This window comes from Artibeus jamaicensis, unplaced genomic scaffold (assembly GCF_021234435.1).
Source record: "Artibeus jamaicensis isolate MK-2021 breed Jamaican fruit bat unplaced genomic scaffold, CSHL_Jam_final scaffold_612, whole genome shotgun sequence".
Classification (NCBI taxonomy): Eukaryota; Metazoa; Chordata; class Mammalia; order Chiroptera; family Phyllostomidae; genus Artibeus; species Artibeus jamaicensis.
Genome location: NW_026522049.1, coordinates 13698049 through 13722927, shown reverse-complemented (window position 1 = coordinate 13722927; position 24879 = coordinate 13698049). Strand labels below are relative to the sequence as shown.

Below are 24879 nucleotides of genomic sequence, written 5' to 3'. Positions count from 1 at the left end.
GCTGCTGTGGAGCTCGGGGCGCGGGGTCCGAGGCCTCGGGCCGGGCGCCACTTCCTCCGGAACGCGGTCCTCGCCCTCGCCGCCTCCGATGCCGCGGACTGCGGCGCGACACCCGCGCCAAGCCGCCGAGGCAGCACAGGTGTGGGCTCGGGCCGCCAGCCGCGCCCCCGACGGCCGGCGGGTCTGCGCGCGGCTCCGCGGGGCGCACTAGGGACACCCGGCCGCCGCGGCGCGCCACCCCCCTCCGCCCGCGCTCCCCTCCGGGTCCGCGCCGCCGGGTGGCGGGATCGGGTGGGCGCGAGCCGCCCTTGGCCCCGCAGCCCGAGGCCAGGCGCGGCGCAGCCCACCCTTGAGCAGCTGCCAGCCGGTGCCCGCGCGGTGGGTTCTGCGCGCCGTGGGTTCTGCGCGCTGTGGCCGCTGCCGCGCGCTCGGAGGTGGGGGCAGCGAGGCGGCTGTTCGCGGCGGCGCCTCCGAGGCGGTCCCGGCGGGGAGGAGTTTCCCCAATTACACGCTTGACAACGCGCTAAGCGAAGACGGGGAGGTTGGAGTGGGCTCCGCGCTTGAGGCCGCGAAGGGGGCGGGCTCCGCGCGGGCCGGGAGGCTTGGGGTTCCCGCAGGGAGCCTGAGGGTGGGTCCCAGGGACTGGCGCCTCGCGGCCAAGAGGGAGCCCCCGGTAGCTCCTGTCATTTCAACAGGAAGCAGTGGCTCTCCGGAGGCGCCCTCTGACTTCCCGTGGCCCCCCACCCGCCCACCCACACTCAGGGCCCCTCCCTCTCGGTAGGCCGCGGCCCCAGAGAGACAGGGTTTGCGGAAAACAGCCTCTCCGTGTCCGCGTCGCGCTGGGTCGCTGGACCCCCTCTGCACTACCAAGATTCTGCTTGAAAAAGTAGCTCGCTGGGGAATATTTGGAGAAAAGCACCCCCGATGTGTACCTTTCTCACTTAAAAAAAGTGCCTAATGCACCCCAATAAACAGTGGTGGTGAAAATAAAATGTGAAGTCAAAAAGGAACAGACATTCTGTCTGATGGAGCCAGGAAGGGCACTTTATTTAATGTAATGAAATACTCCAGGGACTGAAAAATTCATTTGTTTTCGTTTTTAATAATAACCCAGGAAACTTGTCTTTCACCATTTAACTACAACAATATTTTGCTTAGTTTAGAATAAATCCGCCAAGAAGTTTGCTTCTATGTTGCAAAAAAAAAAATACTTCTCACTAAGTGTTTTATACTTAGAACTATTATGTACAGAATTATGAACTGGTATAATAACTTTTTCTTTGATGTAGTTAAGTGGTTTTGTTTATAAAATACCTAGAAGAGTAAGTTGGATGTTGTCCCTTATTCTGCATTCATCAATTTGAACGTGAACACGCAGTGAGTGGGCTGAAGTTGATGATGACATTTTTTTTTTAACAATGGGCCTGTCGCCTCCTCAGCATTGCCATCTTCTGGTCCCTGTGTGGCCTCCGACTCAGCCCACTCTTTCCCAGGGCGTCCTTCTCTGTCTCCCACCCCTCTCTCACGGAGCTTTTGTCTTCCAGGAAGAATAGAACATTCCTGCATCCTGCCACCTCCAACACGTTTACCGTTTATTCCAGATTCAATGGAATAAGTCTATCACACTCTAGCCTAATCTCTCATTTTTTTCCACAACTGAGCACTTTAAAAGTCACACAACTGAGCACTTTAAAAGTCAGGTAGGCCCTGGCTGGGGTAGCTCAATGGATTGGGCACCGGCCTGTGAACCAAAGGGTCACTGGTTCAATTCCCAGTCAGGGCATATGCCTGGGTTGCAGGCCAGGTCCCCAGTAGGGGGCACTCGAGAGAGAACCACACATTGATGTTCCTTTCCCTCTCTTTCTCCCTCCCTTTCCCTAAAAATTAATACATAAAGTGTTTTAAAAATATACAAATAAATAAAAATCAGTTCAATGATTGGTTATCATTCATCAGTTGCTTGTAAAAGCATGTCAGGTCTCCCCATAATTTTTAAGTGTATTGTGAGAAAAACACAAATAAAAAGAAGCTGTTCTCTCTTATCTCAGGTAAAAATAGCCACCAGATATTGATCATGTAATAGGGACCCAGGCTGATGTGAAGGCTTCACATGAATGAACTCATTTGAACTCTTCTACCATTATTTCCATTTTCAAGGTGGAGCAAAGGCACGGGGGTGCGAAGTCACTCCGCTGAGACTGCACGGCTACAAGGCCGAGCACTGGGGGTTCACACCAGGCAGCCGGTTCTAACTCCTCAGTCTAAATGACTAGCCGCCTTGCCTCGCGGTGAGTTGGGGATTGGGAAGCCCTTGTGATTTGCTTCTTCAAGCCAAGTTTTAGGCTCCTCGCTGCCTTCTTTACTATCTGAACGTGAGTATAAATGCTCAAAAATTGCTGATAATGAAAGCAGATCAACGCTTGAATGTTTTTGTAAATGATCTGTATAATGAGGTGTGCCCTGTGAAGTTTTTAGAGTTCAGTTAGTGAAAAGAAAAAGTGATGTCCTTTACCCATCTCTCTGTTCTTCATCCTTTTCTTTCCTCACACACGTTTGGTGTGTGGTTATTGTGAATGAACACAGACTGAGGTCCTCTGGAATTTGGAACGCTCGGCTCCATTGATTGGACTTAGTGGGTCAGCTTGGTAGGCCTGAACATTTTAGCTTGAAAAACTCCCCTTCCTGCGTTGTGATCTGGAACAACATTTCTCTCTCTCTCTCTCTCTCTCTCTCTCTCTCTCTCTCTCTCTCCTTCCTTCTTTTCTTTCTAAGCTAAATGAGTTTAGTTGAAGTAAAAATCCAATGCAAGGTTTCTGGGCCTAAGTCTGAAAGCAAAATGCAAGGTCAGGAATCTAGAGTCTTCAAAGAGCAAGCTTTTAGGCTTTGATTTTCTTCCCCAGCTTGACCAGTGCGAAGGGGGTGGGGCGGGAGAGAGGGAGGGAGGGAAAAGGAAAGCGGTGCTCCAGGAGCATGCGCAGTGCACACTCTCTTTTTCTTTTTCTTGCCCCCGGTTCTTTCCATCTTCAGCACCAGAAAAGCTGACAGTTCCACAGGGGCTTACGGGATTGGCCAGCCGTTCATTCCCCGAGTTCGCAGGAAAAGAAGGGAAATAAAAAGTACCGTGAGCGGCAGCGTTTGGGATTGATCCCCTGGTCCGCAGCCCATGCACCCTGAGGCCACCGAGCCCCCTGCAGCAAGGCGTGCAGCGGTTCTGGGTGCATGTCCTGAAAGCCTGGGGCGCAAATAGAGGCTCCGCTGAGTCGCGCTGGGAGGGGGAGAAACCCCAGCGGGGCGCCAACCCGCTGCCGTGACCAGGGGACCCTCTAGCGGCTGCCAGGAGAATTACCCCAGGTTTCCTTTCCTGGCCTCGCTTCACCTCCTACAGGCGCGAAGAAGTAGAGCGAACTCCGGGTTGAACACAGCGGGACCGCTGCAGCACTTAGGTTGATTGACTCTCTCTCGTTTCTGGGTTTTGTTTGAATCCTATCCCTTCCGCTCTCAAACCGCTGCTTCTAAAGTAATGATGTTTTACGGTTAAAAAAAATTTTCCCTCTTCAACTTAAAGAAAACACACACAGCAAAATGCACTCCTCTTAGAAGAATGGTTCAGTGACTTTTTAATCCATGCATACGCGATATGCACAAGGAGAGCATCGTACGTCATGCAGATTAACGTGAGGACAATTTCCAGGTGTCCCGTCCCAGTCCCCGGGCCAACTTCCCACGCAGCGCCCCCCCCCCCCCGCCCCAACTCCCAACCCCCAGCTAACCACAATAGCCTGGTTTTGCCCGCTCTGAAATCTCACATGGAATCATGTAGTCGTTTCTACTTAACATCTGGTTTATTTCACCCAATATATTATTGCTTTATGTAGCAATTCTTCATTTTTTATTGCTGCACGTGGCATTTCATTGTGTTACTCAATACACCACATACTATTTCGCTGACATAAATATGTTCCTACAACTCTCTCTGAGCATCTGCGCTCGATTCTCTTGGTTATCTGCTTGGAAATGGAAGTTCCAGATCACAGGGGAGGCATAGGTTTAGTGACTATAAATATTACGAAAGAGATTTTCAAAATCGCAGCATCAATTCACTACCCATTGGCTGGGTGCACGCTGCACCCGGCGTCGATTAAATGCAGAACTGGTCGCTCTTTTTAATTACAGACATCCGTCCAGGTTGTGCTCCCAGAGCTCCTTTCAAATTCTTTCCAGCCATCGGAGCATCCTCTTTTACGAGGTGTCTTTCAGTTCTTTTGCTCATGTTAAAACTAGTTGGTTTTCTTTTTGTTTGTAGGTCAAGATGTGTGTGTGTGTGTGTGTGTGTGTGTGTGTGCGTGTGTGTGTTTAATGTGATTTTTAAAAGATTTTATTTATTTATTTTTAGACAGAGGGAGGGAGAAAGAGAAGGGGAGAAACATCAATGTGTGATTGCCTCTCGCAGCACCCCCTACTGGGGACCTGGCCCAAACCCAGGCCTGTGCCCTGATTGGGAATCAAACCAGTCACCCTTTAGCTTGCAGGCCAGCGCTCAAACCACTGAGCTACACCAGCCAGGGCAGGCTGTATTTCTGATTCGAGCCTTCAGTGTGTGGGTGAGGACTATCTCCCCTCACTCAGTGGTTTGCCTGTGGTTCTCTAAACCATGTTTTATAAACACTATGCTTTGCATTTTGTTCAACAAATCACTGCTTATCCGTAGATCATAAAGAGAATCTATGTTTTCATTGAAAAGCTTAAGAAGAAAGCTCCTTTTAAGACCAGGTTTCATTTCCAATTAAATTTAGCATATGATTTTATTTATGAGTCCATGTTTATTTTATCTGCCTACAGATAACTAATGGGCCTGGCATGATTTATTGAAATACACCATCTTTTCACTATTGAATTTGCATAACTCAGGTGGTGATGTATGAATGCATCTTTTTCTGGACTCTGTTCTCTCGCTCCATCCTTCTATTTTTGCACATTTTAAAAAGCCACATTTAAAAAAATTATTCTAGCTTCAAAATTATTGTTCATGGCTATTAATTCTAGTACTCTGAATTTATTCTTTCAGCTCTTCTAGGCCATTTGCTTTTCCAGGTAAGCAAGTTTATAAATGTCCTCCCAAACTTTTTAACCTATTAGTCTGAAATAGTCACAAGTATAAGAAGAAACTTATTTCCATATAATACAACATGATTTGCAGTCCCTAGTCTACTGTTGTTCATTGTTCCATTAACATCTTCAATAGCATCTTCCCCATAGGACCCAAGGTTTCATTCAGAGTCACAAAATTCAGTCCTTGTGTGTCTTTGGTATATTTTGAACCCATGACAGTTGCTTGGCATTTCGTGGTCTTTTGCAACAATGCGAGTTTCAGTGGACACACGTGACTTTGCAGGATGCACCTCAGTTGAGGCCGTTCGGCTGCTTTCTCATCATCAGATTCTGGGTGTGTAACGTGGATAGAAATCCAGCATAAGTAATATTACCTTTCTCGGCACACCGTCACTCACAGGGACATAGTGACAGTCTGCCCTGGTGTGGCCCACGTTGAGCGTTTGGTTAAGTTGCTAACTGCCAGGTTTTTCCACTGTGAAGTTACTGTTATTATTATTTTTTTAATGTTAACTGCCGCCCTGGCTGGTGTAGCTCAGTGGTTTGAGCACAGGCCTGCGAACCAGAGGATCGCAGTTCAATTCCCAGTCAGGGCACATGCCTGGGTTGCAAGCGAGTTCCCTGCAGGCCAGTTCCCAGCAGGGGACGCACTAGAGGCAACCATACATTGTTGTTTCTCTCCCTCTCTCCTTCCCCTCTAAAGATAAATAAATAAATAAATATTTAAAAAAATGTTAACTGCCCAGGCAGATGTGGCTCAGTTGGTTGCCCTGTCTTCTCGTAACCAAAAGTTTGCGGTTCGATTCCTGGTGGGGGCACATACCTAGGCTGTGTGTTCAGTTCCCAGTCCCCTGCCCAGGCACCCACGGGTCCTGGCCTGGGCGCAGGCTGGGGAAACAGAGTTGTGTTCCTCTCTCACATGGATGTTTCTCCCTCTCCCACCCTCTCTCTCTAAAACACGGGAGGCAAACACCAGGCCTGCAGGCCAAATCCGGCCCTCCACCTTGTTTTATCCGGCCCGGCGCCTCGTTTCTATCCAGCGGCAGTGCCGAGCTCTTGCTTCACTGTTAAGGAGTAGTTACAGTTATATAGTCCTAAAGTGACATTCGGCCCTTGGAAGGCAACCGCAAGGCTGATGCGGCCCCCGCTGAAAATGCTTTTGACACCCTTGCAAAAAGCAATGAAAAATGTCCTCAGGTGAGGGTAATATAAAATAAAAACTTCTTTGAGGATATTTAACTATCTTCCTCTTAGCTTGCATAGGTGATTATTGCCTGCTGGTTGTAACATGGTGATTTTTCTAATGCTGCTTCCCCTACATGTCGAGTCCACGTGTAGTTTAAAGAAGCACTTTATCTCTTCCTCTATCATTACTTCTGTTTGGACTCACGGTTTCTTGTTTTATTCCATGTATTTTAATCCGTTTCTATCATTACTTATTGTTATTCTCAAATTAAGCAAGATTGAGGTAGCAAGTGCTTCAAGCTGATTCCTCTGAGACTGTCCCCAATGTATTTTTAATAATTTTTTTTATTTTTAAAAAGATTTTATTTATTTATTTTTAGTGGGGAAGGGAAGGAGAACGGGAGAGAAACATCAATGTGTGGTTGCCTCTTGCACGCCCCCTACTGGTCACTGGCCCACAACCCAGGCACGTGCCCTGACTGGGAATCGAAACACGACCCTTTGGTTTGCAGGCTGGCACTCAGTCCACGGAGCTACACTAACCAGGGCCCAACGTACTTTTTAAATCCTTACCTGAGGATACATTTTTATTGATTTTAGACAGAAAGGAAGGGAGAGACAGAGAGGTTGATTGGTTACCTCCCATATGCACCCTGACCAGGGCTCAAACCTGCAACCTCATCATGTGCCCTGACTGGGGATCGAACTCACAGTCTTTTGCTGTATGGTACAATGTGTCAACCCCAACCAGTTGAGCCGCACTGGCCAGGGTCCCCCTTGTTTAAATCACACACTATGCACAACTTTTTGCATATTGCCTCTTTAACTTTTTCAACAACATGTGTTGGAAATCACTCCATAGCAGTAAATGCAGTCTTTACTCATTGTCTCTGCATAGCTACATTGTATCCTGTGCTCAGGGACTATCTAGTGTGTAAATCAATCTGCTTCGTTGGGGCATTTTAGTAGCTTTGGGTTATGCTGGGTCACATGCTCTTGTGTGGGGCTCTAGGAGCTTTGTTCATGAATCTGCTGGGCTTCATGGTCACGGGACAGGGAGCTGGGGGTGTCCCTAAGTTAAAATGTCATAGACTTCACTGTTCTGAGGTTCAGCAGCTTTTCTCTGATAAACACCTTTAATGTATTGTTTGCCTTTGGTTATATGTCCAGAGTTCTGAAGTGGCTGCCTTTGGTAGTCTTGCCAATGCTGTTGCTGCTCTTTGAATGGAGAGAATTTACTGAGGACTCCTCTACCTCTGGGTAAGAAATTATATGGTCATGGCCCTGACCGGGTAGTTCAATTAGTTAGAGTGTTTCTCCCATACATCAAAGTTGAAGGTTCGATCCCTGGTCGGGGCACATACAAGAATCAACAAATGAGTGCATCAATGAGTGGAATAACGAATCAACGTTTCTCTCTCTCTCTCTCTAAAAATCTGCAAATACAGTAAATAAAGAAAACATCATAAATTATATGCTCACTTTACCTAAAGGGTCAGCCTTCTACTCAGGCTAAGCTAGTGGTCACCGCATAGCAGTGCGTCCCTAAGTATTGTGATGGCTAATTTGGATGGGTTTGTAAAAAACCCTGAAAAATGTTATTTGTGGACTTACAAAAAATATCTTTAGGTGGGAAACCACTACCCCTCCCTAAAGAGGTTCCCTCATATCCAGTCCACCCACTTTCCAAAATCCGTTCCCTCCATCAGTTCCCATTCACTGGCTGCCTGTCATTGGCTGGAAAGATGCCGGCTGCCATGGAGACAGAGGGAGCAACAGGAAGAAGGTAGAATAAATGAACTGCAATTAGTATATCGACTCAGTTCGAGCTCATTTCAACTTTTCCTTTCTAAAGTCATATGTTATAATATACAGCATCCAATCTTTGGTGTTGTCTTTCAGTTAAAACTAAGAAAAGCTAGGGAAGCCTTCTTCTCAGACCTTTATATTAGGGGAAAAATCTAAGCAGTGAATATCTTCGAATCCCACGTTCCTGTAATGAACCCATGCTCGTTTCAAAACAAGCCACAGATCATCTGATTTGGGGTGCTGAGAGGGTCTATTGAAAATGACAGAGGCATGCCAATTTGGGATGAAATGAACCTTCTGGCACACTTCACAAACATCGTCTTACACGCTGCAGGCCTGGCAACTAATTGCGAAGATCAGAGCTCCTCAAAATCGAACACTCGGCCTGTTTGCTGACGGCTGCGATCGCCTCAGGGTGTGTCACGTGTTACAAAGGAGACACCGACATTCATTTTTCAATGTTTAAAATGCTGCTTTCATGGAGAGAGCTACGGCATTTCCAATTTTTAAACAGAGTCTTTCCATTTGAGGCTCTTTCTCACCGTGGGGGTTTAGGGTGATTGAAGGCTGGATATCGCCTCGCCCAACCTCGTCGTCAACCTCGCCCAACACGGCAAACGTGACCGGCTCCATCTGTGCTCTGCAAGGAGTGATCGGCACCCAGGCGCTTGGCGTTCATGCTTCTCTCTCCTCGCCCCTCCCCCTCCCCCTCCTTCCCTTTCTCCCTCCCTCCCTCCTTTTCTCCCTCTCTGATGAAGAAGGGGAGAATGTAGAGGGTCACCCTGCCAGGTCCTCTCCATCTCGAGGAGTTGCTTCTAACCCAGAATCACAGATTATTACACAGAGGAAGCAACAGACTTAAAGGTCACGTTGTCAGTGGGGAAAAAAATCTCTAGGGCATTCTTAATATACGGGGCCCCACAGAAGTAACGCCTGCTTGAGTGTGGTTGGCAGGGTCATAATATGGGTATAATCATTTATAGTTTTAATTTGAACATCTCATCTAAAATGTCCTAGGGTGTGCTTGAGTGTGACATGGTTGTGTTACAGAATGACATGCTTATGATACTGTAATAAAAGAGTTTGTGATAAAGAGGGGGCGTTATTCGTGCCGGACCCTGTATAATCATTCCACCCGGCTTGAAACCAAATTCTCCTTTTAGGTTCCATTCTTGCTCGAAATCAGCTTCGGCCTGACAGCAATCATGTGGTGCTGGGAACCCACAGTTAATAACTATGAGAACCAAAGGCTTCGTCTGCATTTTCGCCTCATGTGAGATACGGTTGGAGCCAACCTGTGGGTTGGGTTTCGACAGCCTCTTTGTAAAGCCGAGATTTCTAACTTGCTGTACCTGTTCCCCATCACTTGCTCCCCGGGAGACATGGAGAACTATTTCTAAGGTGTTAACAAGGAGGTTAGAAGATTTACACATTCCCGATGAATCTTCAGCAGGGGTATTCGCTGTACCAATGTAACTTGAAGCATTGGATAGTTATCTAGAAGCATTGGATTGTATACTTGCATTTGGGCCAACTTTAGCCAAAGCTTGCCCTAGATAGATACACGGCTAGATTCCTCAGAAATACACAGTGCTGATTGCTGACTTATTAGAATATTCTGGCTATTTATGGCGATGTCAAAAGAGATCCATTTAAATACCACAGTTCTAAAAGTAGGGCACAGTAATGTATAATTATTTTTAAACGTTTTCTTTCTTGCCTTGTTATCATTTTCCCCAAGGTGATTATTTTGTGTTCATTAAAAATAACGAACACTGAAATATCTCCAATGCAGAATCAGAGAGCAGAAAAATGCCATCATTTTGGCCAAATGTGCATCGGATTGAAGCCTGAGCGGTAGGCCGACGCAGATGTGAGTGCTGAAATTCACCCGGCGGAGCTTCAAAGCCGAGAACTTGTCACGACAATTACGGCAACCCAACAGGAAAGACATCATTTTCTATTAGGACCAAGACGTTTCAAGTGAGCGTTTATAAGCATAGTCACTTAGAAGTAACTTGCAGTATATATTTTTCTCCAAATTTCAATGCAAAGCTGAACGGTAAAGTGTGTGAGAGAAATGTCACTAAGCAGTCAGCGAAAACCCACGTTTCATATCAAGTCTCAGGTCTGCCTTTGGCTGTGGCAGATTCTACACTGTTATTGTGGAAAGCACACGTTACTCTACTCACATGGCGGCTCTGGGAGTAGAGACACGCACCGGTGTGAAGATCTAGGGTCCCCCCCCCCCGTTGCCCTTCACCCTTCCTTCCATGTGTGACGCCCTGAAACCAGGCGTAGAAGGCGCAGTGCAATACCTCTGTACCTGGAACGACCAGACACTGAAAACCGCGCCCCTGTCCTTGGGAAGGCCTGTCAGTTCTGTGGGTCTGTCCTACTACTCTGATAAGATGTGGTAACTGACCTTGAATCCTGGAGAAAGGCTTTCCAGGATCCACACCTGGAGTTCTCCGTGATTGGATGCCAAGGGCATTGACACGGTTATTCAAGGTGAAAGACACCAGCGCGTGCGCGTCGGTCTGGGCCCACCAAACACAGGGAGGGGAAGCGGCTTTAAAGAAAGATACGCGATTTCGTGGCCAGCGAAGGCAGGCCTATCTTGACAGTTGGCTAGTCGACCTAAGTCCCCTTCTACGATTCCAAATGAGTCTCCGAGGGGGCGGGAAGCGTTCCTTCCACACGCGCTGCCCCGGGAACTTCCGCCAACCGCAAGTGGACAGTGCAAACGCAGTGCTCCACGTGACTGTTCACACGGAGCGGAAGGCAGGCACGCGGCGCGGGCCCAGCCGCGGGCCGGCCCACAGCAGGCCCCCACGCGGGAAGCGCGCCCGGCCGGGGCTCCGCCGACAGACCCACCCGCTCTGCTCCACAGGCGTGGAGGTGTCCAGGTGACGGGTAGAAGCCTCTGTGTGGTTCCGCCTGCTGACCCCGGCCGTGGTCGAAATCAGCTTTCTCCCTCAGGCTGCCCTGGGGACAGGCTGGACAGAGGTGAGGGCCACGGACAGCTTTTTCTTCTTTTTCTTTTCGTCATTCTCTTTTTAAGAAAAGTTTATTTTTTAATTACAGTTGACACTCAAGGTTCTTTTGTATTAGTTTCCAGGGTACAGCTTAGGGGTCAGACACTCATGGTCTTTTTTTAAATTGTCACACGAGAATATGTTTCTTGATTTTAGAGAGAGAAGGAGGGGGAGAGAGAGAGAGAGAAACATGATCGGTTGCCTCCTGCACACGCTGCAACCGGAGACCGAACCCACGCCCCAGGTGCGCGCCCTGACCGAGAATCGAGCCCACCACCTTCAGGTGTGCGGGACGATGCTCCAACCCACTGAGCCACCCGGCCAGGGCAACCATAGTCTTTATAAAGTGTCTCCCTGCCCCCAATACTTCCAGTGCCCACCCAGGCAATCGCATGACAGGCTTCCTCCACGTTGGGAAATGAATCCATCAAAATAAGAACTTTTCAAAAACATGACATTGATCCGCGAGATCAGTCCATTTTTAATTTTTTTAATGAACATTTAAGGTCCATATACAAAAGCTAACAGGGCAATAAGTCGGTCATGAAATACGTACAAGGAAATAACACGGAAAAGGAATCGGTTACAGTGTCTCACCACAGAAGCATCACACCCTGGCTGCAGCGGGGTGTGTGGTCAAAGTGTCAGACTTGGACGCTCGGGACGAATGTCAAGACTGTTGTCACACTGCTTTGTGTCTGGACAGCGTTTCTTTCCTGGTCATTGTTCAGTTAGTCGGGGCGGTGGCGGGGGGTAGGGAGTCAATGTCCTCCCTACACACCAAAAAAAAAAAGAGTTTTTTCCAGCAGTTAATTTTTTTGGGGGGGGGTATTTTGATCTGTTCATCTGCCATATGGTATGATTCTGTCATTAAATTGATCTGCATAAATATTTGCCTATTCTAGTTCTTAAAGTCAGGTCATGCAGTGCTTCCTCATTTTGGAAGAGTAAGATTCATCCAAGGCAATTAGTTTTGTACATAAATGCTCACAGTTTCCTTTTTTCTGAAAAATGTGCTCTTTGTGACTTTTTTTTGTTTCTTGCAAGAATTGCTCAAGTAATAACCATGGAGCATTTCATAAAATATTCATTTGCTGGGAAATTTTGTATGAAATGACATTGGAAGTATAAAAAACATTGTTCGGTAACCCTTGGAACAGTTAAAAATATACTTATCTTGTTTGTAAACTACCAAGGTCAGCTGCTGAGCATCTGAGTGTCAGAGCCTTTCTGGTTTTCTAGAAAGTTCTTTGTTGTGTTTATCAATGTGACATCTTTGAAACATCTGACGTTATATGTAGAAACATTGAGGCAATCGTATTTGTACATATTATTAAACATGCAAAAATTTCCTGAAAGATAGTGTCCAAGAATGGGAAGTCTCTCTGAGCTCAGCCCCCACCCCCCCGGGTCCCGCTCCATGGGAAGATGGCTGTCTTGGAGTTTGGGGCTGCCACGTATCATTTTGGAGAGGTGGCCCCTTTAATCACCGGCTCCCTATTCAAATATGTTGCCCAGTACACCAGGTTGAAAGTGCCAAAGAGGACTGGGAATACAATTCGGGACATTTTGTCGATTTTGCTGATGCTGTTGTAAGTCTTTTTGTTCTCAGGGGTCTTGTCTTCAGCAGGATTTGCTGCGACTGAGGAGGTGTTGGCGGTCCCTGCCGGGGTCTGCTCCTTCGGAATGTTGGGGGCGTGGGTCATCTTCCCGGTGGTGTAAGCGTTTGTGGACTTATTTAGTATGAGTTCCCGCTGCTTTTTCTGCAAAACATAATAAGAACATAAGGGTGTGCCCCCTGCAGGCAGCTGTCAGCTCACTGCTAAAGGTTTATCTATAAAGAGAGAAAGAACCATCTGCTTAGCTCTGGCCAAGGGTGCACCACACAGGCTGGGAAGCCCACATCCCCACCTGGCCGGTCTTCGAGGTGAAACTCTACTGCATGTCACGTTACTTATGGGGGGAAAACTGGGATTGTGGTTACTGTTGCGGCAGCGGGCATGGGACCCGGCCGGGGTGTTGATGCTGGTTTCTACTGTGACAGGGACCAGGGTCCACAGGTGAACATATTATCAAAACCCTGCAGGTGAACCCCTAGAAGTTGCCCATTTCATACTAGGAGCATTCTGCTTTCAATGAGTCAACATTAAGCAGGATTTAAACTCCAGCTACTGATCCGCATGCTGAAGTACTTGCAGGGGAATGTACTGTCCTCTGAAATGTGCCATAGTTTGCCATGTATAATGTGCACTTTTTCACCCAAATTTTTGAGGGAAAAATAAGGATGTGCATTACACATGGGCAGCACTAATTTCATATCTATACATATTTTTAATTCTTTTATTTGTGCGTAGGCATGAAAAGTGCAACTCTAAAAAGCAATAACGATATCCGTATGTGAAATGCTACCCTGGAATATGATCATCGGGTTCGTTTCCAGATATAAATAAATAAATGAATGAATTAAAAATGACAACGGGAGATATTTTTTCTGAGAGTTTGGGCCAAAAACACGGGTGCGCATTATACACAGTGAAATACGGTACTCTGAAATGTATCAAAACAGAAGAGGGACTGGTTGATGGATGGAGGCTTGGTGGGTGTAGGAATGCACGGACTGATGATGGGCACAGGGACAGATGACAGATGGTGATGATACAAACAGTGAAATGTTCATGGCAGGCAGGTTTTCCCCGCGAAAATTCTTCAAACATTGACGTGTGTTTGAAAATCTGCATAGTGAAATGTCAGAAAGATGCTGTTCCATTACCAAAACGATACAATCTCATGAAAGAAAATTTGCAAAGCAGAGGAGAGCGAAAGAAAGGAAATGCTATCAGCATCTGGAAAAAACACCTGCACCCCCAAGCTCACTGCAGCATCAGTCACGAGAAGCCAAGACAGGGTACCAATCTATCCATCCAGCAGCAGATGGATGGATAAAGGAAAGGATGGCACATGCGAGGACTGGCCGGACAGAGTCCGGCCATTGCTAATACAATGAGAATGGTTTTCTCTGTGACCTGGCAGCCGAGGAGAGTGCAGTGGGATGTGCATTTGTGAACAGTGATGACTTCACTGTACTAGTCAGCGGGGGTGGTGGACGCCACTGAGTGAGCCTGTGTACTGTGTGGTCATGGCATTCAAAACGAGTGATCAGAGCAACAAATCTGCACCAGATTTTGCACTGAGCTTGAACGAACGTCCAATACTTTCTGTGGAAACTACTCAGGTGATTCAGAAGGCCACGGCTGTGGTGATCGGCAGCTCCACCACAACACGCCCGCTTGTGCATCACGTCTCCTGCAGAGTTTTTTGGTGAAACATCCAATCACCCAGGTGACTCAGCTCCCCTGCAGCCCAGATCTGGTGCCCTGTGACTTCTGGCTTTTCACAAAACTAAAGTCACCTTTCAAAGGGAAGGGATTGCAGACCATTGATGAGATTCAGAAAAATACGACAGGGGCAGCTGATGGCAACTGGAAGAACTGTGTGAGGTCCCAAAGTGCCTGAGGGGGACTTTGAAGGGGACTGAGGAGTCACTGTCCCACGTGCAATGTTTCTTGTATCATGTATCTTCTTCAACAAATGTCTCTGTTTTTTATATTACATGGCTGGACATCATCTGGACAGACCTCATATTACAATAAGATATGACTTGCCTGTAAAACATAAGTAGGCCCTGCCATGGCCAGTGTGGCTCAGTTGGTTGGAGCATCATTGGGTAAGCTGAAAGTTTGCTGGTTCGATTCCCAATCAGGACACATACCTAGGTTCTGGGTTCAGTCTCCCATTGGGATACATGAGAGGGGCAATCGAAAGATGTTTCTCTCTCTCTCTCCCTCTTTCCCTTTCCCTCTCTCTGAAAATCAATAAACATGTCCTTGGATGAGGATTAAAAAACATAAGCAGACCCGACCATCTGGCACTATACTGAGTCAAGTAAGTCAGACAGAAAGACAAACACCGTATAGTGTCATTTATACGTGGAACCTAAAAAGCAAAACAAACCAAGAAGAGAAGACCAAGTTCGCAGACACAGAACAGCAGGTTGGCAGTTGCCAGAGTGGGGGTGGGGTCGGACAACTGGGGGAAGGGGCCCCCAGGTGCAAACGTCCAGTTACAAATAAATGTGTCCTGGGCCATAATGTACAGCATGGTGCCTGTAGTTTTAAAACGATGAAAAAACAAAGAAATCACCATTAAAATGATAAAACACAAAGCAGAAAGGAAGAGCATAGGGTGGGGGGAAGACAGGTGGAGCACCCGTGGGATCAGCTGCAGGAGCCAGAGGACCGAGGGGACATGGGGAGGGAGACAGGGACAGTCCCCAGACCACAGCAGGGACTGGGGCCCCTCCTCAGACGTACCAGGGCCCCGCCGGGGTCTCCCAGGAGGAACCCATGAACACCGCTGACCAGCAACCTACTGCTCTGAACGGCTTTCATTTTTCCTTTTTTATCCACACCCCAGGGTATCTTTTATTGATTCTAGAGACTAAGGGATGGAGGGAGCAGGGCAGGGGCGGAGAGAGAGAAAGAGAAACATCCATGAGAGAGAAAAATCGATCGGTTGCCTCCTGTGCATGCCCCCACCAGGAACTGAACCCTAAACCCAGGTCGGTGCCCTGACAGGGGCACACCCTTTCGGTCTATAGGTCAACTCTCCAACCAACGGAGCCACCCAGCCGGGGCAGCTTTCACCTCTCCCCGTAACCAGGGAACGAGCGGACACCTTGGAAGAGGCCGATCTGTCCTCACAGCCTGTGTTTTGCTGGGTGGGCAGCCACATGGAGCCACGAGGCCGGGAGTGTCCTAGAGGTGAGGCCAGCACCTGGCCTCCAGCTGCGGCTCCTCGGGGTCAACTTCAGCTTCTCCCTCTAGTGACTCTCACTTCCTCGCTGTCCTTTCACAGGCGTGCATCCCTCAAGTCTACCTTGCACCCAAGGTCGGACATAGCGCTTGGTTCTGGAGATCCCGGCAGGTGACAGCAGCAGCAATCCTCCTGTCCAGCGCTCTCGCTTCTGCTACCACCGCGCACACTCCCTCACACTCCCCTGCGGGCACCGCGCACCCACCAGCCCACGTGCCTGCCCGAAGTGTCTGGGTGCCCCACGAAGAGCCCTCGTCCCGGAGAACGTCCCGGAGAACGACTTGGTCCTGAAGTTTCCTATCATTTACTGCGATCCTCTGCTAACGCTAGGAGACCAGCGCTGTTCCGGGATCAGACCACCCAAGTCTCCGCCACCGCTCCCCCTCCCTGCGGGTCTCCATTCAGACCTGTGGCACGTGGCACCCACGGCGGTGCTGAATGGGACCCTGGTGGCTGACGGTGACAGTGAGTCCATGTGACAACATTTTAGAGCACTCCATTGGCCTCGGGTTTCCCCTGAGACCCCCAGACGGAGCCTGGTGGCCTACTGCAGCCGTGCCTGCCTCCTCTCCTCCATCGATCCACCAGCCACCACACAGGCCTCAGCAAACTAGCGCATCCCGGCAACGGGCACTGGTGTCGGGGTGCCCCTCCCCCCGAGCCCATTCTTGTTCCTCCTGCACACCCACCCTCCTGGTCTCCCTCTGTCCCCACGATCCAGGCCAGATGCCGGACAAGAATCCGCACAGTCTGAGGATGCCGGACCTCCACAAGTGTTTCCCAGCTCCCACCATCGTCCCCTGCGATGAGCTCACTCCTGTCTCCCTGCCTCCAAAACACACCCATTCCCAAGGTTTCGACTTGTCAGGATCGGCGTCCCCTCTGCCTTGTCCAGGAAACCACGCAGGATGGGTGCCTCTGGGCCTTCCTCCGACTGGGGGCGTGGGTCTTGGCAAGTGAGTCTTCCGGTCTGAGACCTGGGGGCGCAGGGGGCGCCAGTGCTCGGAGGCAGCGGGATCTGATGGACAGGCCGCGTCCAGTCGCAGCCTCTGACTTCCACGGGGAAGGAAAGGGCGGCCACCGTAGATGTGCAACCCCGCACGGGGGCCTCAGGTCAGAGCTGAGTGGCCCCAACAGATGCTACTGTGCTGGGCTGCGGGGACCCTGAGGGCGCAGGACGCTCTCGGGACTCCCTACAGGCCGACTTTGCTAAGGACCCGTAAGTCTGACTTCCCCATCCACCCTGATAACTCTGGTCTGTGCGCCTCTCAGAGCCAAAATGGGCTTGCCCGTATTTTACCGTGTAGACTCTGCAACCATATTTTTGGCCCAAACTTTCAGGGGAAAAAAAATCTTTTGTTTTCATTTTTTTCAATTCAGTTTTGTATTTATTTATATTTAGAAACAGACCCAATGATCATATTTTGTGGTATTATTTTGAATACAGATATAGTTATTGCTCTCTAGAGTTACACTTTTTAAAAATATATTTTTTATTTATTGTTAGAGAGAGGGGACGGAAAAGAGAAAGAGAAGGAAACAGCAATGTGTGGTTAGTTGCCTCTCGTGCTCCCCCTACTGGGGACCTGGCTGGCAACTCAGGCATGTGCCCTGACTGGGAATCCAACCAATGACCCTTTGGTTCGCAGGCTGGCACTCAATCCACTGAGCTACACCAGCCACAGGTAGAGTTACATTTTAAACTCCTAAGCATAAATTTAAAACATTTATACAGATACGGAATTAGCATTATCCATGTATAATGCGCATCTTTATTCTCCCCTCAAAAAGTTGGGCAAAAAGTGCACATCATACACAGGAAAATACGGTATCTGTTTCCAGCAGGTGATGATCAGCGATAATCAGCAGTTTTATTTCCTCTTCCGTGGATGTTAGTGTCACCGCGTAAGGACCTGCCTGGCTTGGAATGTCACGTAGCCTTTACCGAGAAATAGCCCTGACGTGCAGGCACCTGTCACGCTCTGCGTACTCGACATCTGACTGTTTTGAGCAGAGTGACGTTTCCCAGGCAGCCCCTCCACGTTGTTCGGGGAACCAGTCGGCGGAACTGGGGCCCTCTGCTGAGGTGCCTTTCCCGGTGAGTCGCACCCTCTCCACACGACCAGAAAGCCTCTTTGAGAACAGAGGACGCCCCCCGCGGTGATGGGGCAGGGAACGAGCAGAAGACTGGACCGTGCAAATGAGAACCGGACCCGTGGTCCTGCCCAGGCAGGAGGTATTTCAGCCCAAGTCAAAGGGCCCGAGAAGAACTGCGCGGGCCATTGGGATAGGCCCCTGGGCTTTCCCTTAAAAAAGCTGGTGATTCAAAGTGAACCGGAAATACGACTCGTGGCTAAGTGACACTTTGCAAGGACCTTGGCATGAGGGAAGGGTCACCTGCGGGGGGCAGGGAGGTAGGGAGCAGACACACCTGGTTTTATATTTGAACGTAGAATCTGGCGCGTTTTCTCAGCGCAGGGAAGCGGAGAGGGGGGAGGAGGGAGGAACGGAGTCCTACCTTGAACTTGGCCGCCTCGGAGGCTTTCTTGCCGTCCCAGGCCCAGCCCCTCTTGGTGAAGTAGTTCACCGTGGCGAACTCGATGAGCGCGGAGAACACGAAGGCGTAGCACACGGCGATGAACCAGTCCATGGCGGTGGCGTAGGCCACCTTGGGCAGCGAGTTCCGGGCGCTGATGCTGAGCGTTGTCATGGTCAGCACCGTGGTCACCCCTGGGGATGGGGCGGAACAGCGGAAACCGGGATCAGTGCTGGCACTCACACCCCACTGAATAATACCCTGAGCACCACAGACTGGCAGGCGCCAGTCACTTTATCCCTAACCCAGACCTCCCTCCGACTCAGTGGTTCCCATAACACTTAACATGAGCATAGTGTTTAAAATGTTGGTGCCCTGACCGATGTGGCTCAGTGGATTGAGAACCAGACCAAAGGGTCACTGGTTTGATTCCCAGTCAGGGCACATGCCTGGGTTGCAGGCCAGGTCCCCAGTAGGGGGCACACAAGAGGCAACCACACATTGGTATTTCTCTCCCCCCTTTCTAAAAATAAGTTTTAATTTTTTTTTAATTTTTAAAATAAAATACTGCTTATTTGATTTATCTGGTTGAGTGTCTCCTTCTAGAAGATAAACTGAGGAGGGCAGGGATTTGGGTCTGACTGATACCCACACCCTGACTGTGTCCCCATCGCCCAGCAAGCAGCTGGCACTCAACAGAGAGGTGTTCAATGAGGGGGGTTTCTTCCTGGCACGGGGTCAAGATCAACTGAGAAAGGGCAATGACTCGACATGCACGAAGATGAGCCACACGCATTACAAGTTGTGGGCTCCAGGCACACGGACTGGACAATCCACCCTGCAGCCTACCAGGGCCCGTGGGCAGCAGAACCACCGCGGCGGAACCCAAGACAATCCGCATCCCCTCCAGGTGGCTGTGCGGGGTGCCACTGGCTGGCCACCTTGTGTTCTGGGAAAACTCACAGTGACCATGCAGCCAGCCAGACCCCCCGGAGGGTGACATTGGTCTAGGACTGGCAGAGAACAAACCACCTACAGGGCATCACTAAGGGCCGGACTCGGAACTAAGCCACGGGTGCCATTACCCGCACTTCACAGGTGAGGAGCTTACACATTTAACAGTAGTTAGCAATGTCCCCACATCTGCCAGCTGGCAAAGGAGCAGCCTTGTCAGGCCTCAGGACGGCAGGGGGCTTCCAGCCCCCGTGGCTCCCGCAGTTCTGTCTGCTCCAGGGGACAGTGTCCCCCAGAGTCATGCATGCCAGTGTCCACCTCCAGCACCCCAACGTGCAACCCAACCTGGAATGCAGTCTCAGAGAAGTCACTGAATTGAAAGGAGGAAGCTGGGGTGGCTCCCATCCAGTGTGGCTGCTGTCACACACTCAGAGAGAACACACGTGGCCACAGGCATGAGTGGCCACAAGCCAAGACCTTGCAGAAGCTGGAAGAGTGGCCCGGAGCAGGTGCCCTCGGAAGGAACTAGCCCTGCTGTTACCTTGACTTTGCACTTGCAGCCTTCCAAGCTGTGGGATTACTCAACTCTGTTGTTTAGGCCCCGCGCTGCATGGGGTCTCTTGTTACAGATCCGCAAAGAACTAACACAACCCTGTGGACGACACGCAGGCCACGGACTAAACCTGGCTGTTCCAGAGGAACTTGCACAGCAGCCACAGAAACTCAGAGACGAACAGGAACCACAGAGAACAGTCTGAAGTGGAAACTGCCTCATTAAAAGCCAGTCATGGCGGGCAGCCATGTCCTGGGCCCGTGTGGGTCTTAACCGAGCCTGGCCGTTGTCCCTGCCCCTCCACAATAACATGCCTTTGGGATGTCCAGACCCCTCCCCACCAGAGCCCCTCATCGCTGTTGATACTGTGTTAATGGTTAACCATAACTATTCTGGGCCCACTGATGCAAAACGAGGGTCTGAGTGGCTTGCTTTTTCTCAGTCCCAGAGGTTTTCTCGCTTTGCTTTCTCCTGCCCCCCTAAACGCTCACCAAGGGGTTTCATGGAAGTGCCTTAAGCCTCCTCCTTTGATTCTGATATATAAAGGAAGGTGCAGCCCTGGCTGGTGTAGCTCAGTGGACTGAGCGTGGGCTGTGAACCAAAGGGTCGCCAGTTCGATTTCCAGTCAGGACACAGGCCTGGGTTGGAAGCCAGGTCCCCGGTGGTGGGTGTACGAGGTACACGAGAGGCAACCACACATTAATGTTCCCCTCCCTCTCTTTCTCCTTTCCTTTCTTTCACTCTAAAAATAAATAAATAAAAATGTTGTAATATAAAAAAATAAAATAAGGTGCCAAACTGCCATTCTCTGCCGCATTTCCTCAATCCCTTGAGACTTTGCTCCCCAGAGTTGCTGTCAGTTTGGCTCCAACAAATTCATACAAATTCTTCCAGGTTTGGACATTTGTTAGGCTGATGCACCAAACAAGTGTAACATCTCTGATGTTCATGGTAGCCGAGTCGTCACCCAGTGTCACCCTCCAAAGGTCTGACAGAGTGCCAGGCAGGGGACAAATGCCTAGTGATGAGTTTAGAGGCATCTGTGACGTTTCTTAAAACCCAGTTAGTCCCTGTGCTGGGGAGGGGGTGTTCTGTGCCTGACCTTGTACGAGTGAGCTTCTCCCATCTTCCTGGGTCTCTGACATCCCAATGTGCATTGAGAATCTCCAAGAGGAAACAGCATCTTGCACTAATTTTGTCACTCGCCTGCCTACCAACGTCCCCCTGCAGAGCCGGGGGCGGGGCCTGGGGCACTCCCCGCCTCCCCCAGACATTGCTGGGGTACCGTGAGGCGAGGGAAGCCGGGTGCAAGGTCGGAGCAAGAGAGACGGCACCACGGGAACGCCCTGGGCCACACCCGGGGCCGCACTGGGGGAGCATTCCCGGAAAATGGGGTCGCCCTTCTCTCTCGGGAAGACGCGGGGCCGCACGCAGAGCTGCGGCCGGGACCGAGCTTTTCCGTTTGGGAGACGTGAGTGTCCCCATTGCCATGGTCACGGGCAAAACTGCCTTCAGTTTTGCTCCTCCAGTTCGAGGATGGAGCGGTTCAAGGTCAGAGTCAGTGTCAGGTGATGTGGGTTTGGCTTCTTACTGTATGTTTGTGTGGGTACATGTCAACTACACGTGTGTGTCATAGGCATGTAGATATAAGCACACTTACTGTATGATATTACCTACATAATTCATTACTATCATACACACGTGAGTGATTGCCACTTGGGGATTAACTTTCTAAATTTTTAAAAATTGACTTGAGAGAGCCCTGGCTGGTGTAGCTCAGTGGATTGAGCGCGGGCCTGCGAACCAGACAATCGCAGTTCGATTCCCAGGCAGGGCACATACTGGGGTTGCAGGCCAGTTCCCTGCAGGCCAGTTCCCAGCAGGGGATGCATGAAAGGCAACCATACATTGATGTTTCTCTCTCTCTCTCCTTCCCTTCCCCTCTGAAGATAAATAAATAAATCTTAAAAAAAATTGACTTGAGAGAGAGAGAGACATTGATTTGTTATTCTACTTATTGGTGTATTCATTGGTTGATTCCTCTATGTGCCCTCATCGGGGATCGAACCCGCAACCTTGGAGTATCGGGAGGATGCTCTGACCACTGAACCACCCAGCCAGGGCCCGGGGTTGACTTTAAAGTGGCCTGCACATTTCACAGAGAACTGCCCGATAAAATGCAACACACAGAGCAGGCCTTTGTGAGGCCTGTAAAAATACTGTGGTGAAATGTCACATAAAGACAGATTGTCGGCAGTTTCCAAACTCAGAAAAAGGCCCCCTGTGGAAGGCTTTTCAGAACAGAAATAACGACCAAGCGGACCTTCATCCCCGGAAGCCCGGCTCCGAGAGCCGTTCCAGACCCTAATCCTGTAACGCTGGATCCTCCCTCACGGCTCCCGGCGCTTCCAGGTCACAGAACAGAACCTGTGGTTGCTGGGGGAGGTCAGTGGCCGTCATGGAACCCTGGCCCAGGCCCGGCTTGGGGACACTCACCGAACACAGTCCTGGCTGGGACGGACTCCCTGTTCAGCCAGAATGAGACCTGTGACAAGATCACAGTCATTATGCAGGGAAGGTAGGTCTGGATGACGAAGTACCCGATCTTCCTCTTCAGGTGGAAATGAGCCGTCATAATGGTGTACTCGCCTGCAGACAAGCACAGGAGGGCGGTCAGCACCGAACTCTGGCCGTCCCCACCCCACGCTCCCAGCTTGTGTCCCGTGTCCCCGATCCTGACCTCTCCGCACCCCCCACTGCACAGGATTTGTGTGGTTTGGGCAAAGGAGAGGATGGGGCCTGCGGATTTTTATACGGCCACCACCGTTTAAGTCTTCTGACCCCTGAAGAGCTTTTGCACGTGGGTGCTTTTCCTGGAAAATCAGATTTCAGTGCCTTCCTAATCCCCCCTCGCAATCTGTCCCCTCGGCCCTCCCGCTGGCCCTCGCGCTGGCAGTTCAGGGTTTGGCCTCTCGGCAGAGAGAACTGGGGACCCCACAGAGCCCCGTGCTGCGTGGAGGGGTCTCGCCCTGTTTCCCAGCCGGGGGGGGTGCTCCCAGGACCTGGGGGCGACCACCCCCCACTGGCTCCAGCTGCGGTAGGGTGACGGCGAGCCGCAGCTTCTGGAGGCCGGGGTCCTGGCGGCGGTGCTCTCCCCAGGGACCTGGGGGGCCCCCTGCCTTGGCGATGCCCCAGCGCCTCCTCTGCATCTGCCTGGCCGTGTGGGAGGCCAGCGGGGACCTCCCATTCATCGCCGAGAACGATGCTGCGCTGACAGTGAACTGGTAAGGAGCCCGGGGCGGGGGCGGCTGTGTTTCAAAGGGCTGCGAGCCTGAGGGCCCGGGGAGCTGCTTTGAGAATTGGGGACACAGCTGAGTTGATCTGAGGACAAGAGGACTCTGGCTGAACTGTAAGGAGTACATGGTATGGTTGAACTTGAATGAGGCAGGAGGGGTGGGCTGTGCACCAGGAAACAGACCCCGCGTGGCGCCCCCTCTGGGGCTGTTCCGCCGGCTGCGTGGGCAGAGTTGGGGCTTTGGAGGCAGCTAATAACCCAGCTCCCACGCCTGTGGTCGGAGCGGAAGCCCAGTGCTCAGCAGGGCCAGCTGAGCGTGTGTCCCCGTGTGGCTTTTGTCACAGCAGCCGAACGTCAGAGGTGGATGGCAACATTAAGACCGCAGGTGGTGAGATCTGTCCCCCTGACAGAGGAGACAGCCGCTTTCTGCAGTGCTTTGTGGCAGGGCACCAGCCCGCCGCCCTCCCGCCTGCAGCCCCGGGGAAGGTGAGAGCAGGTGACAGGGACCCGGGCTCTGTCTGTCCCTCCCAGCGGAAAATACAAACAGGGGCACAGAGAAAGGGGGTGAGCGGGTGTCGGAGCCGCGATCGGACCCCGTTCTCTCTCTGCTGCACCTGAGCTTGCGGGAGATGCTATTCTGCTTCTCTGCCAGGCGGCTTGAAATCACTACCCTACTTATAAAATTCTTCTTTGGTGGTGCTCTTTTTACTTCGTTTTATTTTTGAACGGATGGGAACCATAACAGATAATGTCACAAAGAGAAGACCGTCTTTTCAGCACGCAGATAGATGCGGGGACCTCATTCACGAACTGCTGCAGGACTAGGTGAGGTGGCTTCAAACGGCGGCACCGTCTCTTCCCCCCACCCCCTGCGTTTCTGCCAGGCCACACTTCCTCTGCTTTTGCACTAAACATTCTAACCACAAGGTGAGGCTGCTGTCCTGTCCCCCCCAGTACCTGCCAGGATCTCACCTGTCCCCGGATACTGGTCCACGTGCTTGCTGCTGCCCCGGTGATTGGCAGTGTTGAGAAAGTGGGGTGCTGACTAGGGGATCCCCTGAGGGTGTTCTCTGGGGATTAGAGCTCCTACTGCAATCAGGTATCACTTCACCCCGTTACCCTTTTCTCCTTGGCTGCCTGGAGGCTCTGAGCCCTGCCCTGCCCACAGCCATGCTTTGTGACCCTGACTGCTGCCGCTGGGCCTTGCGTGGCCAGGAGGGGTCTGCAGACACACCTTGCAGCCTGAGGAAGGGCAAGGCATTTTGTTCCTGGGGACACCCGCCATTTTGCAGCAGGCAAAGGGACAGGTACGGCACCTGTATGCCTCTCAGGTCAGCCTCATGCCTATGGGCGTGAGAGGACCTGCTGCTTGTGAGGCCTGGACTATTTCCGGCTGCTTGTTTGTGCTTTCCAAAATTCGACCCCAGGCAGGCCTTGTCTGACATGCTCACGGCAGGAGGTGGGAGACCTGGGAAACGGTATTTGCAGGACGTGGGCTACCTCTCCCTTGCATGTCTCAGGGCAGAAA

The 24879-nt window shown here is 50.7% G+C and overlaps 2 protein-coding genes across 2 annotated transcripts in view; one reads left to right on the top strand and one right to left on the bottom strand.

Annotated features, from left to right (window-relative positions):
- Window positions 1–12601: 12601 nt before the first annotated feature.
- The window catches only part of GABRA5 (gamma-aminobutyric acid type A receptor subunit alpha5), a 54282-nt gene continuing 42004 nt past the window's right edge, over window positions 12602–24879 (bottom strand). Inside the window, exons 7-9 of the mRNA XM_037132734.2 lie at window positions 22553–22705; window positions 18532–18743; window positions 12602–12904 (exon numbers count right to left, since the gene is read on the bottom strand). Of these exons, the coding sequence (XP_036988629.2) occupies window positions 12602–12904; window positions 18532–18743; window positions 22553–22705 (668 nt within the window). The remainder of the gene's footprint in view (window positions 12905–18531; window positions 18744–22552; window positions 22706–24879) is intronic.
- GABRB3 (gamma-aminobutyric acid type A receptor subunit beta3) overlaps window positions 23229–24879 on the top strand; it is a 238005-nt gene continuing 236354 nt past the window's right edge. Inside the window, exon 1 of the mRNA XM_037132731.2 lies at window positions 23229–23340. Within this exon, the coding sequence (XP_036988626.1) occupies window positions 23243–23340 (98 nt within the window). The 5' untranslated portion in view covers window positions 23229–23242. The remainder of the gene's footprint in view (window positions 23341–24879) is intronic.